Source organism: Hyla sarda, chromosome 9 (assembly GCF_029499605.1).
Source record: "Hyla sarda isolate aHylSar1 chromosome 9, aHylSar1.hap1, whole genome shotgun sequence".
NCBI lineage: Eukaryota > Metazoa > Chordata > Amphibia > Anura > Hylidae > Hyla > Hyla sarda.
In genome coordinates this window covers 41,146,139-41,158,419 of record NC_079197.1, presented here as the reverse complement: position 1 = coordinate 41,158,419, position 12,281 = coordinate 41,146,139, and the positions used below count along the sequence as shown (strand labels likewise).

General features: G+C 42.0%; 1 protein-coding gene across 1 annotated transcript in view; it reads right to left on the bottom strand.

Annotated features, from left to right (window-relative positions):
* Window positions 1–12,281, bottom strand: part of F8 (coagulation factor VIII) — a 97,185-nt gene that overhangs the window by 62,672 nt on the left and 22,232 nt on the right. The window contains exons 10-11 of the mRNA XM_056539178.1: window positions 7,690–7,777; window positions 5,677–5,888 (exon numbers count right to left, since the gene is read on the bottom strand). Coding sequence (XP_056395153.1) covers window positions 5,677–5,888; window positions 7,690–7,777 — 300 coding nt within the window. The remainder of the gene's footprint in view (window positions 1–5,676; window positions 5,889–7,689; window positions 7,778–12,281) is intronic.

The following is a 12,281-nucleotide window of genomic DNA, read 5'->3' as shown; positions in this document are numbered from 1 at the left end:
TGTTCGGACATGCAGCGATACCAAATATGTTGATTGTATATATATATATATATATATATATATATATATATATATACACATATAGTTTTGTAAAATTGAAAAAGAAGGGGATTATATTTTTTTTTTTGGGGGGGAAGGGGGCTTATTCACCTTTATTATTATTATTATTATTATTATTATTTTAACACTTTTTTGTCCCCACAGGGGACTATTTATTGCAATCTTTGGATTGCAAATACTGAACAGTGCTATGTATATGCATAGTACCGATCAGTGTTTTCAACAATCTTCTTAACACTTCGGACCACTGTGATTTCACCGCAGGTGGTCCGATGTGTTTGTGTACACCTCCACTATAATTCAGATGCCATGATCGGTATTGATCACAGCATCTGAAGGGTTGATGGCGGACATCATCAGGAATGCTGATGTCCGCCATTATCCATGAGGTTCTGGCTGCTGATAGCAGCTGTCCAGCTGGGCAACACAGTGACCACGGAACTGCGCAACATACATGAGCATCGTTGTGCACTACGTCCCAGGGTACATCGACGTACATGTATGTCCCGGGCCCTCTAGGGTTTAAACAATTGGGTCAGGTGTTTTTTATTTTAATGGGTAACCACATAGAAAAAAACTATTTACTGTTTAATTTTTCTGTTTGACTACAGGACAGTAAGCGAATATCTTTTTATTATCTTGTAGATAACGTAGAATGAAACAATGGCAATGGTAATGCCAGACACACTCTGTTTGCATAACTTCTGGATCTTTTTTTCTCTGTAGCTCATATGTGAGCTATACTGTATATGCAGTCATCACATTGCCATTAGAACATGTGTGAGTAAAGCTGACCATACAGCAGGACCAGTTGACCATCTAATGTGTATAGTGCCCCCCTGTCTATTTCCCGACAGCATATGTTTGATAACAAAAGGAACGGGCATGTTTGATTCCAACTACTTAACCCTGAAAGATACGCCACTACAAAGAGAAATCTCGCAGCTGCTTTAAATGGATGGCAGCTTTAAATTCTGTTGTATTGCTGAAAGCCCATAGAAGGTAGGATAGCACCATTATCCAAACAGATGAGACTTTATAGGCAGTCCAGGACCCTGTTATATGTGACATGTTCCACACAAAAAAGTTTTCTTTTTTTTAATTAAAAGCTACAACATTAAAATAAAATAACCAAACTCATTATTTATCATCTACATACTTAAATCTAACTAATTTAATACATGACAGATTTTCTCAAAAAAGTAAAAACGATATATAAACATAATAAGCTCACAAGAATTACCAATTGTCACGATTCGGCTGGCAGGAGGTGGATCCTCTGTGCCAGAGAGGGATTGGCGTGGACCGTGTTGGTGGACCGGTTCTAAGTTACTACTGGTATTCACCAGAGCCCGCCGCAAAGCGGGATGGTCTTGCTGCGGCGGTAGTAACCAGGTCGTATCCACTAGCAACGGCTCAACCTCTCTGACTGCTGAAGATAGGCGCGGTACAAGGGAGTAGACAAAAGCAAGGTCGGACGTAGCAGAAGGTCGGGGCAGGCAGCAAGGATCGTAGTCAGGGGCAACGGCAGGAGGTCTGGAACACAGGCTAGGAACATACAAGGAAACGCTTTCACTGGCACGATGGCAACAAGATCCGGCGAGGGAGTGCAGGGGAAGTGAGGTATACATAGGGAGTGCACAGGTGAACACACTAATTAGAACCACTGCGCCAATCAGTGGCGCAGTGGCCCTTTAAATCGCAGAGACCCGGCGCGCGCGCCCTAGGGAGCGGGGCCGCGCGCGCCGGGACAGGACCGACGGAGAGCGAGTCAGGTACGGGAGCCGGGGTGCGCATCGCGAGCGGGCGCCACCCGCATCGCGAATCGCATCCCGGCTGGAGGCGGTATCGCAGCGCACTCGGTCAGTGGAACTGACCGGGGCGCTGCCGTAGTGAGAATGTTGCGAGCGCTCCGGGGAGGAGCGGGGACCCGGAGCGCTCGGCGTAACACCAATCCACCCCCCTTTCCTTTATCATTCGAAGGAAAAATATATCAATAACCATCAATAGTTCTTTTGCTATTGTCCATTAATATTTATTGTGTGATTATAAAATATCACATTAATTATAAGTTGAACATTGTCTAAAAAAATAGTCAGAATTCTTATCCCAAAATGGTGTCAATTAAAACTAAAGCTCTCCACCTAAAAAAATAAAAGTTAAAAATAAGAAAAAAAAATTGAGAAAACGAGCCGTAATACAAAATTGCAGAAGGATGAAAAAGTTATAAAGGCTTCTGATTGGCTTCTGCCTTCCTATTGTAGTTATCCTAATTGACCACTGTACTGCCCTCCCAGGTTCCCTGGGTTTGTTTTGGTAGCTTCCTGGAATCCAGCAGGTTGGCATTATACTCAAACGGTATGTTATTATAGGAAAGAGTTAGATTGAACTGCTGATGACGATAATGATGATGACAAGCCTGCAGACTAAAAAAGGGGGGGTTACATTCAGGGGGCTACACTGCATTAATACAGTAGTAAGTTCTCCGGTATTTACACAAAGAACAGCTGCCTAGGACTTTATGGGTGGTTAGCGATATCAAGGAGGCCTTGATTTACCTTAAAGGAAATCTGTCACCAGTGTCACCTGCACTAACCTGCCGGTACTGACAGATAATGCAGGTGGCACTGATGACTACGGTACTTACCTTGTCCTGTTCCGTGCAGGAGATCTCCTGCAATCTCCTCCGTTAAGTTCAGCTCTGGCCCGGCTTGGGGCATGGGTGGAGCTTAGTGACATCACCGCTGCTGTTCTCTAGCAGCGGGACCCAGCAGAGGTGACGTCACTAAGCTCCACCCATGCCCCAAGCCGCTGCTGTTCTCTGCTGGAGAACCGCTGCTGGAGAACCACAGCAGTGATGTCACTAAGCTCTGCCGGGCTGAAGCTGAAGTTAACGGAGGAGATTACCAGAGATCCCCTGCACTGAACAGGACAAGGTAAGTACCATTGTCATCAGTGTCATCTGTAGTGCAGGTGACACTAGTGACAGATTTCCTTTAAGGGAAAACATGGATCCTTGGGAAGAAGAAGACAGGCTCACAAATTGAAGAAACACAACAAAAGTTTCTCTCTCCCTTCTGCACATAGCACTAGCTTAGCCCCACCCCCTCTTCTTGTGTTCCATCTTGGTGTCTGCTGCTAGAAACTAAATTCCTTTATCAATAGTGGACAGTAGTATAGAGGTAAGTGAGACAACTAGTGGCCAAGAACTGTGGCGAAACTAAACTTATCCCCTATTTACAGGAAGGAGATAAGTAGCTGATTGTAGAGGGTCGGAGCGCTAGGACCCCCGCAATCACCGGAACGGGACCCGTCTCTCGTAGAGAGGAGCACGTGTCATCTACTGGTAAACAGCACGCCCTTCATTAATTTGTATCAGAGCACCGATGATTCCCGAGTGCTGTACTCAGGTCTTTTCTGCGCTCCCATACAAATGTAGAATGTGGAGAATGTGAATATGGAGAATATGGAGAATGTGCCGCCAGCAGCACGTGCTCCACACCGAGCTCTGGGTCCTGTCCCGATGATTGCGGGGGGTCCCAGCACTCAGACCCCCCACAATCTGTTACTTATGCCCTATCCTTTGGATAAGATCTTTTTTGCTAGATATCTCCTTTAACCTCTTCAGGACATCGGGCATATGCATACGCCCGGCATCCCGAGTCCTTAAGGACGTGGGGCGTATGCATACGCCCGTGGGAATTCCGGTCCCCCCCGCTAGCCGGTTGGGGACCGGGATGCCTGCTGAAATCATTCAGCAGGCATCCCGGCACATTGCCGAGGGGGGTCCTGAGACCGACCCCCCCCCCATGTCGGCGATCGCAGAAAATCGCATGTCAATTCAGATTTTCTGCTATTCCGGGCTGATCGGGTCTCTGGTGACCTGATCACCCGGAAAATAGGGATGATCGGAGCTATCAGGGACAGCCCCGATCATCATGAGGGCTAGGAGCGAGGTCGCAGTGCTGCGATCTCCTCCTATCCCCTGCCATTGGTCAGAATTGATTCTGACCAATGGCAGCGCAGGATACTGGGTTGCCATGGCAACCCCCTGTTCGTCCCACCCCTGGATGTCGGGCAGAACGGGAGGAGAAGATGGAGGCCGGTACCTGGCCAGAAGATGGCGTGGGGACCGCAGATCGTCCTGGAGACAGGAACAGGTAGGGGAAACGACGGTGGGGGGGTAAAGGAAGGGGGCAGTAAGCGATATTTACTGCCGCCCTTCCTAGTGGGTGCCACACTGCAACTCCCAGCATGCCCAGACAGCCAAAGCCTGTCTGGGCATGCTGGGAGTTGTAGTTTTGCAACATCTGCAGGGTCACAGTTTGGAGACCACTGTTACAGTGGTGCCTAAACGGTAGCCCTCCAGATGTTTCCAAACTACATCTCTCAGCATGCCTAGACTGCCCAGGCATGCTGGGAGTTGTAGTTCTGTAACATCTGTCCCTTCAGATTTTGCAATTTTCATGAATTTTTTTTAAATTGCTGCTCTACTTTGAAGCCCTCTAATCTTTTCAAAAAGTAAAAATATGTCCATTTTATGATGCCAACATAAAGTGGACATATTGTATTTGTGAATAAAAATACCATTTATTTGGAATATCCATTTTCCTTACAAGTAGAAAGCTTCAAAGTTAGAAAAATGCAAAATTTTCAAAATTTTCATGAAATTTGGGGATTTTTCACCAAGTAACGACGAAAATTTACCACCAAAATAAAGTAGAATAAGTCACGAAAAAACTCAGAATCTCAGAATCAGAATATTCGGTAAAAGCGTTTTAGAGTTATTAATACTTAAAGCGACGGTGGTCAGAATTGCAAAAAAGGGCTCAGTCCTTAAGGTGAAAAAGGGCTGCGTCCTTAAAGGGGTTGTGCGCTGCCCTGTAGTTCGGAGCTCCGCTCACAGCGTCCAGAAGTTCATTACACCGAACGCTGTGTGCGGGCTTCTGTGTTCGCAGCCGCCGGTCGGGACGTCACGCCCGGCCCCTTCGTGACGTCTCGCTCACCCCCTCTACCAAAGTCTATGAGAAGGGGGCGTGACAGCGGTCGCGCCCCCTTCCCATAGACTTTCGTTGAGGGGGCGGGCGAGACGTCACAAAGGGGCCGGGCGTGACGTCACGCCCAGCGGCTGTGATCACGGAAGCCTGCACACAGCGTTCGGTGTAATGAACTTCTGGACGCTGTGAGCGGAGCTCCGAACTGCAGGGCAGCGCACAACCCCTTTAAGGGGTTAAGGCTTTTTCTGGCGTAAGCAGTCCATTTTGGTAAATTAAGTGACTTACAAATATGTTAGAAATCACATAGGCTATGACATGTGGGGAACAATGATATATTTATACTAACTTCCTCATTCTGAACATTTTCTAGAAAAAAAAATAGGTATATCATATACAGATAAATGTTCTAAATGTTCAAGGGAGAGGAAAGGGTGAAAATTGAAGATGGCCCAAAATGGAATAATATTACATACTGTATATGAGTTACCCTTATGGAACTAGTTTTTCCTTGGATATGTAACCTTGGGGATTGTAGTCTAACCTTAGAGAGGTATTAAATGTATACAATGAAATGAACCACTATATTAAGTTCATAAAAATGCTATAAATTAAAAAGTACCTGATTTCCCCCTTGATCCAGAGTTTGTTTGGAACAGATTAGAAGTGGTCCAATGAGGCCTGACGCTAAATCTCTCTGTGGGTTGTGGAAACTGGCATAATATCTCGTAAGACATCGTGGGTCAGAAGACGCAGGACCATCGTATTTTGTCACGGGCCAAATATATGTTATAGTCTGATTTGGCTGAATGGGATAATCCTTCAGTTGTTCTCCTAAAAAACAAGATGAACTTGATGAAAATAAAGACCCCAACTATTAAAATGTTGTTATACCACAAGCAAAGCATTTGTCACACTGTAAATAGATCCCATAAGTATTCTTACCTAAACCAGTAGAAAAGTATAAGGGGAAACACTAGGCTAGGCTATAATAATGATGTCCTGCAAGCAGGGCTGCAGATAAAAATATGAAATATTATATAATATTCATATTCTTTAATAAATGCATTATAGCTTGTTGAGTATTTACTCACAGGTGATGAAAAGGCTGATGTTACCATTTGTAAATTTGTTGTTATTAATTATGACACAAGAGCCATTTGTGAAGTAGTCAAAGGCTGTGCCAGAGTCAAAGTAATATACAGTGGATATAAAAAGATAAATCATGTCAGAACTTTTTCCACCTTCTATGTGACCTATAACATACATTCCCTGAAGAAGCTCTATGCGAAACGGCGTTGGGGTGGCGGTCTCAGTGGTAAGGGTTGTCCTGTTTTTCCACGCGGATGGTGTGCGGTGTTTTACCTATCTGTACTGTGGGCTATTGTTTGTGGTGGCCGATACCTGCCAATACATTGGCAGCAGTTATGTGCACTACAAGGTAGTACCCCATCTATTGTATTGGTGACACTGCACCTTATCTGTTATGTGGATTTGCATTTTTATATGGGTAACCCTAGTTATATGATTAGCTTATAATTATACTGGTGCACAGCTCTGTGGGTAGACCTGTTTATATATTGGTCATTCTTATATGACTTTACAGCAGGCTTCTTATATATATCCATTTAGGCATTTGTCCAATCAACTGTTATCAATACTGCTACTCAGCTTCATACCACTTTTTTGAGCCGCCTATTTTTATCTGTTTGTACCTGTTCCATTTTATGTGTTTTTAATAATTACTCTAATAAAAGTTGTACACTTATTTTGCATAATGACTGTCTCTGTGGTTATATGTTGTGACTTTGGTAATTTGTGATACACAGAGACATTGGTTCTTCTCTTTTGATTTATCTAGAGCCCATTTGTTGGTTGGCTATAACATGAACAATTCAATTGCAAAACAAACTGAAATCTTTGAGGGGGAAAGGGAAAAAAAAATAACACACTATAACCTGGTTTCATAAGTGTGCACACCCTCTTATAACTGAGGATGTGGCTGTGTTCCGAATGAAAGGGGTACTCCACTGGAAAACATTATTATTATTATTATTATTATTATTATTATTATTATTTTTTTTTTTTTATCAACTGGTGCCAGAAAGTTAAACAGATTTGTAAATTACTTCTATTTAAAAATCTTAATCCTTCCAGTACTTCTCAGCTGCTGTATGTTACACAGGAAGTTTTTTTATTTTTGAATTTCCTTTCTGTCTGACCACAGTGCTCTCTGCTGACACCTCTGTCCATTTTAGGAACAGTCCAATGTAGGAGAAAATCCCCATAGCAAACCTATCCTGCTCTGGACAGTTCCTGACATGGACAGAGGTGTCAGCAGAGAGCAATGTGGACAGAAAGAAAATTTTAAAAGAAAAAAACTTCCTCTGGAGCATACAGCAGCTGATAAGTACTGGAAGCGTTAAGATTTTGAAATAGAAGTAATTTACAAATCTGTTTAACTTTCTGGCATCAGTTGACTAAAAAATAAATGTTTTCCAGCAGAGTACCCCTTTAATGCAATCTTATAGTGCAGAATTATTTAATTGCTCGTTCCTCTTACCTAGCCTTTAGGCATGCCTTAAACATCACTAGTAATTTATGTGCATTTGTTGTCATTGGAAAATTATAATACCTGTCATGAAACGATGAGTAGAGCTCACATTACTCAGTCCTTGGGGATAAATGTTAAAAGGATGACGAGCCATGTTCTTGAACACAATCTGAAATCGTAGACATAGCAGCCTTAGATTTTTATTATATGTTATTATATTATTCTAGGAATGTCATGTCAGTGTAAAACATACTGCCTGACGTAATTAGCATTTTACGTTTTTACCATGCATTATTCAGTATGTGTCCAGGATACTAATAACTCGGATAGGGACCATATTTAAAGGGTACCTCTCATCAAATAAACTTTTGATATATTTTAGATTAATGAATGTTGAATAACTTTCCAATAGCATGTTAATGAAAAATATGCTTCTTTCTATTGTATTTTTCCCCATCAGTCCTGGAGTCCTAAACACTCAGAGCTGCCAGCCTGCTTTGTTCACAGCCAAACAGGCTGTGAACAAAGCAGGCTGGCAGCTCTGAGTGTTCTCCTTTGTGAACAAAGCAGACTGGCGGCTCGTAGTGTTTAGGACTCCAGCATGAGTCTGAAATGCTTGCTGCCAGGACTGGTAGGGAGACCCCTAGTGGTCATTTCTTCAAAGTGGAAAATTGAATAGAAAGAAGCATATTTTTTAATAACATGCAATTGTAAAGTTATTCTGCATACATTAATCTATAATATATCAAAAGTTTTTTTGATGAGAGGTACCCTTTAAAAGATGGTACAAGCAAAAGGTTAGTGTACATCATTTAGTGTCACATGTTTTATTGGTGTTGCCTACGTCTGCATTATTTGTATGCATCTATTTTGAGTTTTGACTACACTTTTGACACTTCATGCAATTCACTCCATGATGTTATGACTCATCCTTATTATTTAAATGTATAAAAGTGTCCAGATGCATAGCACTAGGGACTGGCACCAATCCCTACTTAAAGGCCTTTTACACAGAATGTAATATAGAAAAGAGAAAAAAGAGAGGAGACCCGCGCCCCTAGTGAAGTATGCAATGGAAGTTATCACAAACAGCAGGATAAGGACACACACCCCAAAAGCCGCATCAAATACTAACACAGATGAATCCTGCAAGGAACCAGAGGTTGCGGTAATGATGGAACTCTTTCACACCCTGGAATCACTATTGAAAGTAGAACTCCAACATCAGGTAGACGCTTTATTTTTGAATATCTACTTAAAGGAACGTATTACCCCGAGGGGGTTAAGTTTGACCTTTAATCCAGCATTTCCAGACGTTGAGACTTACTCTGCGAACTGGTATGAATTATTGGACCAGAACACATTTAATATGTTACGTTTATTAATCGATAAGCGAATGTCTTTATGTAACGAGGCCAATATGAAGTTGGCTCCGGTTGTGGGGTAATTGCAAAGGTTTGAATTACATAAATTACCGCATAAATTACAAGATTATAGGGAGGTTAACAAAATTAGAAACAGAAACCATCGAGAAAAAGGTACAACAATTAAACAGAGATCATGCAGATTATGCCAGGGGAAATCCCTGGAACTGGAGGGACTACAGAGATCATCACCCTTTAAATCCTGATATGAAAGAAGAGGTGAAAAAACAGACCCCAGTAACCCAAGAGCCCTCCATACAACAACCTAGTACACATACGGGTTCGAGATTCAGACCACAAAGTTTTAATCCAGGCGGGGGAGCCAAAAATAGGAGCTATCCCATAAAAAGAAACAGGGCGGAGGGATAGTTATCCCAACAACAAATCTTTTACCAATACTAAATATCATAAAAAGAGACAAACGGATAATAAGATATCTAAAAAGATTACCCCTTATTCTGACCGCCCCCACCCCCACCCCCCGCACATGTACTAATAGATCGTTCAGGGCCTGCACTTGGAAAAAGGAGTGATATCCCCCACCCCCTCTACGATACATACCCCTGTACCCCAAACAAAGTTCTCAGATGCCAAAATGCTGATGCTACACCGATTACTAAAAATAATGAGAATCAAGAACAATTCTTGACACCATTGTCTCTTTTTTTAACAAGCTAGCCAAAGTAATAGGAAAAAATATAAGGAGGCCAGTAAAAGAGTCAGCTTTGGTTTATCTAATCCTATCAATGACACTCCCAATAGCAGTAAAATAGAAGCATGTCCACTTTCCACACAAGATCTATTAGACCTAACCATACATGACTCAGCTGATTTATTAGCTCCTCTAGTAAGTTCACATAACGATAACCTAGAGTGAATACAGTGGATAATACCAGTAATCAGTCCACTATTGATCCATTTCTTCAAACAGCCAGAGACATTGTATCTTCACCTCTTTCAGAACCCCTCACATGGAAGGAGTATCACATCTCACTGGCAGGGGATTTTTTAGAGATGCAACCGGATCACAAAAATCCTTCTATAGCTCTAATCTTCCTGTGCCAAAGCCAAAAAAGAAAAGGACAAGGATGCAGAGGTGGTAAAAAGAGGCAAAAAGAACCAAGCGAACAGCCCCATGTAAATTCCGGAGATACAGTAAAAATATTTAACTTGTCCCCTTATACACTTAATCCCTATGAACTGTCCTTCCTAAAGAAGGGCCTACATAAGTTTACCCAAAAAAATAATTTCAAAAAGGTTTTTTAATATAAAAAGTACTTTAACAGAGGCCCAGGCAGAAGATAAAGATGATTCCCCACCAGCAGATAATACTATGCTTCAAGATGTCAAGGCACCATCGACAGTCTACCCAGTCCACTCTCAAGGCCCATAAATTAGCACCTTTCATGACCTGGTCCTACAGGAGTTTGACAAATAACCGATCCGTAATTAACACACCAATCTAACAATCTAACCAAATCAGAAGAAGCTGCACTAAAATCAAGATTTTGTATTAAGACCAGCAGGCAAAGGGGGGGGGGGGGGTGTTAGTCCTAATGAGTTATGAACAATATCATCAAGAAGCTACTAGAATTCTATCAGATTCCACCTATTATGAGAAGATACAGGAGGATCCATTCAATAAGCTATACAAAGTGGTTTCTGCCTTTTTCTATCAGCACATCAAGAGTGCACGCTCAATATCTCACTATGCAAAATTACAATAAACCATATTTTTACGTACTGCCAAAAATCCATATATCACTTACCCCGAACGACCCATCATAAGTAACTTAAGTAACTTATCCCACTTTACAGAAACATGTGACCTCTCTTTCCAGTTAGCTCCAAGACTCATCTGATCTGATTGGCCATATTTCCACATTAACATGTACCCCAGATAACATTTTAGTCACTTGCGATGCAACCTCACTTTATATCAAAATCAGCCATGAAATTGGCATTAGGGCCGTTGATTCTTTTTTAAAGCAAGATAAAGGCCTAACGGACCAACAACGTAGTTTTATTCTTTAAGGCCTAAGTTTTAGCTTGAAAAATTTTTTTTTCACATTTAATGGCGACATTTTTCATCAAAAGAAGGGGACCACTATGGGGGCCAAAGTGGTGCCCTCCTACACCAATTTATTAATGGAAGGTTTTGAGCAATTATATATCTGGGAGAATACAACCCTTACGAAACACATTAGTTCTATCGTCGATACATCGATTACTTATTTTTCATTTGTCATGGCCCCCTGACATCCAGTCATCTAATTCTTACATCTTTAAATGCAAATGATTGGGGTATCACCTTCACTATGAACAACAATCCAGAACGGATTGAATTCTTTGATCTTATTCTTTCACACAGCGATACCAAGTATATTACTTCCACCTAATTTAAAGATGTTGATACAAATAGTTACATCAATTTCTCCAGTGGCCATTATAAGAAATGGCTAGAAAATGTGCCATACTCACCATATAAATGAATTTTTTTAATCAACTGGTGCCAGAAAGTTAAACAGATTTGTAAATGAATTCTATTAAAAAATCGTTACCGTTCCAGTTCTTTTTAGCAGCTGTATGCTAGAGGAAATTATTTTCTTTTTGAATTTCTTTTTTTTTTCTTGTCCACAATGCTCTCCGCTGACACCTGATGCCCATATCAGGAACTGTAAAGAGCAGGATAAAATCCCAATTGCTAACCTATGCTGGTCTGGACAGTACCTGACACAGACAGAGGTGTCAGCAGAGAGCACTGTGGACAAGACAAAAAAGAAATTCAAAAATAAAAGAATTTCCTCTGCAGCATACAGCTGCTAAAAAGTACTGGAAGGGTAAACATTTTTTAATAGAAGTAATTTACAAATCTAGCAACAAAGAAACGTGCGTGCACTCACCGCTCAATGGAGACTGTTCAACATGGGAGTCCAGTCCACGGAAGGGTTGGGTCACAGCATCAGTGTAGGTAGATAGGTGGGCGCCCGGAGGTCGCTCTGAGCGCCCATCTATCTACCTGCACCGATGCTGTGACCCAGCCCTTCCGTGGACCGGACTCCCATGTTGAACAGTCTCCGTTGAGCGGTGAGTGCACGCACGTTTATTTGTTACTACATAGGAAGATACTTTAAATTTCTCGTATGTGCACCCCGCAGGAGACGCTTGTATAGGCCTCTGATGTGATGCAGTATCTCCTTATCTCAGGTGCAGTAACACTATAGTGTGCCCTCTCATTCCCTGTTTTTT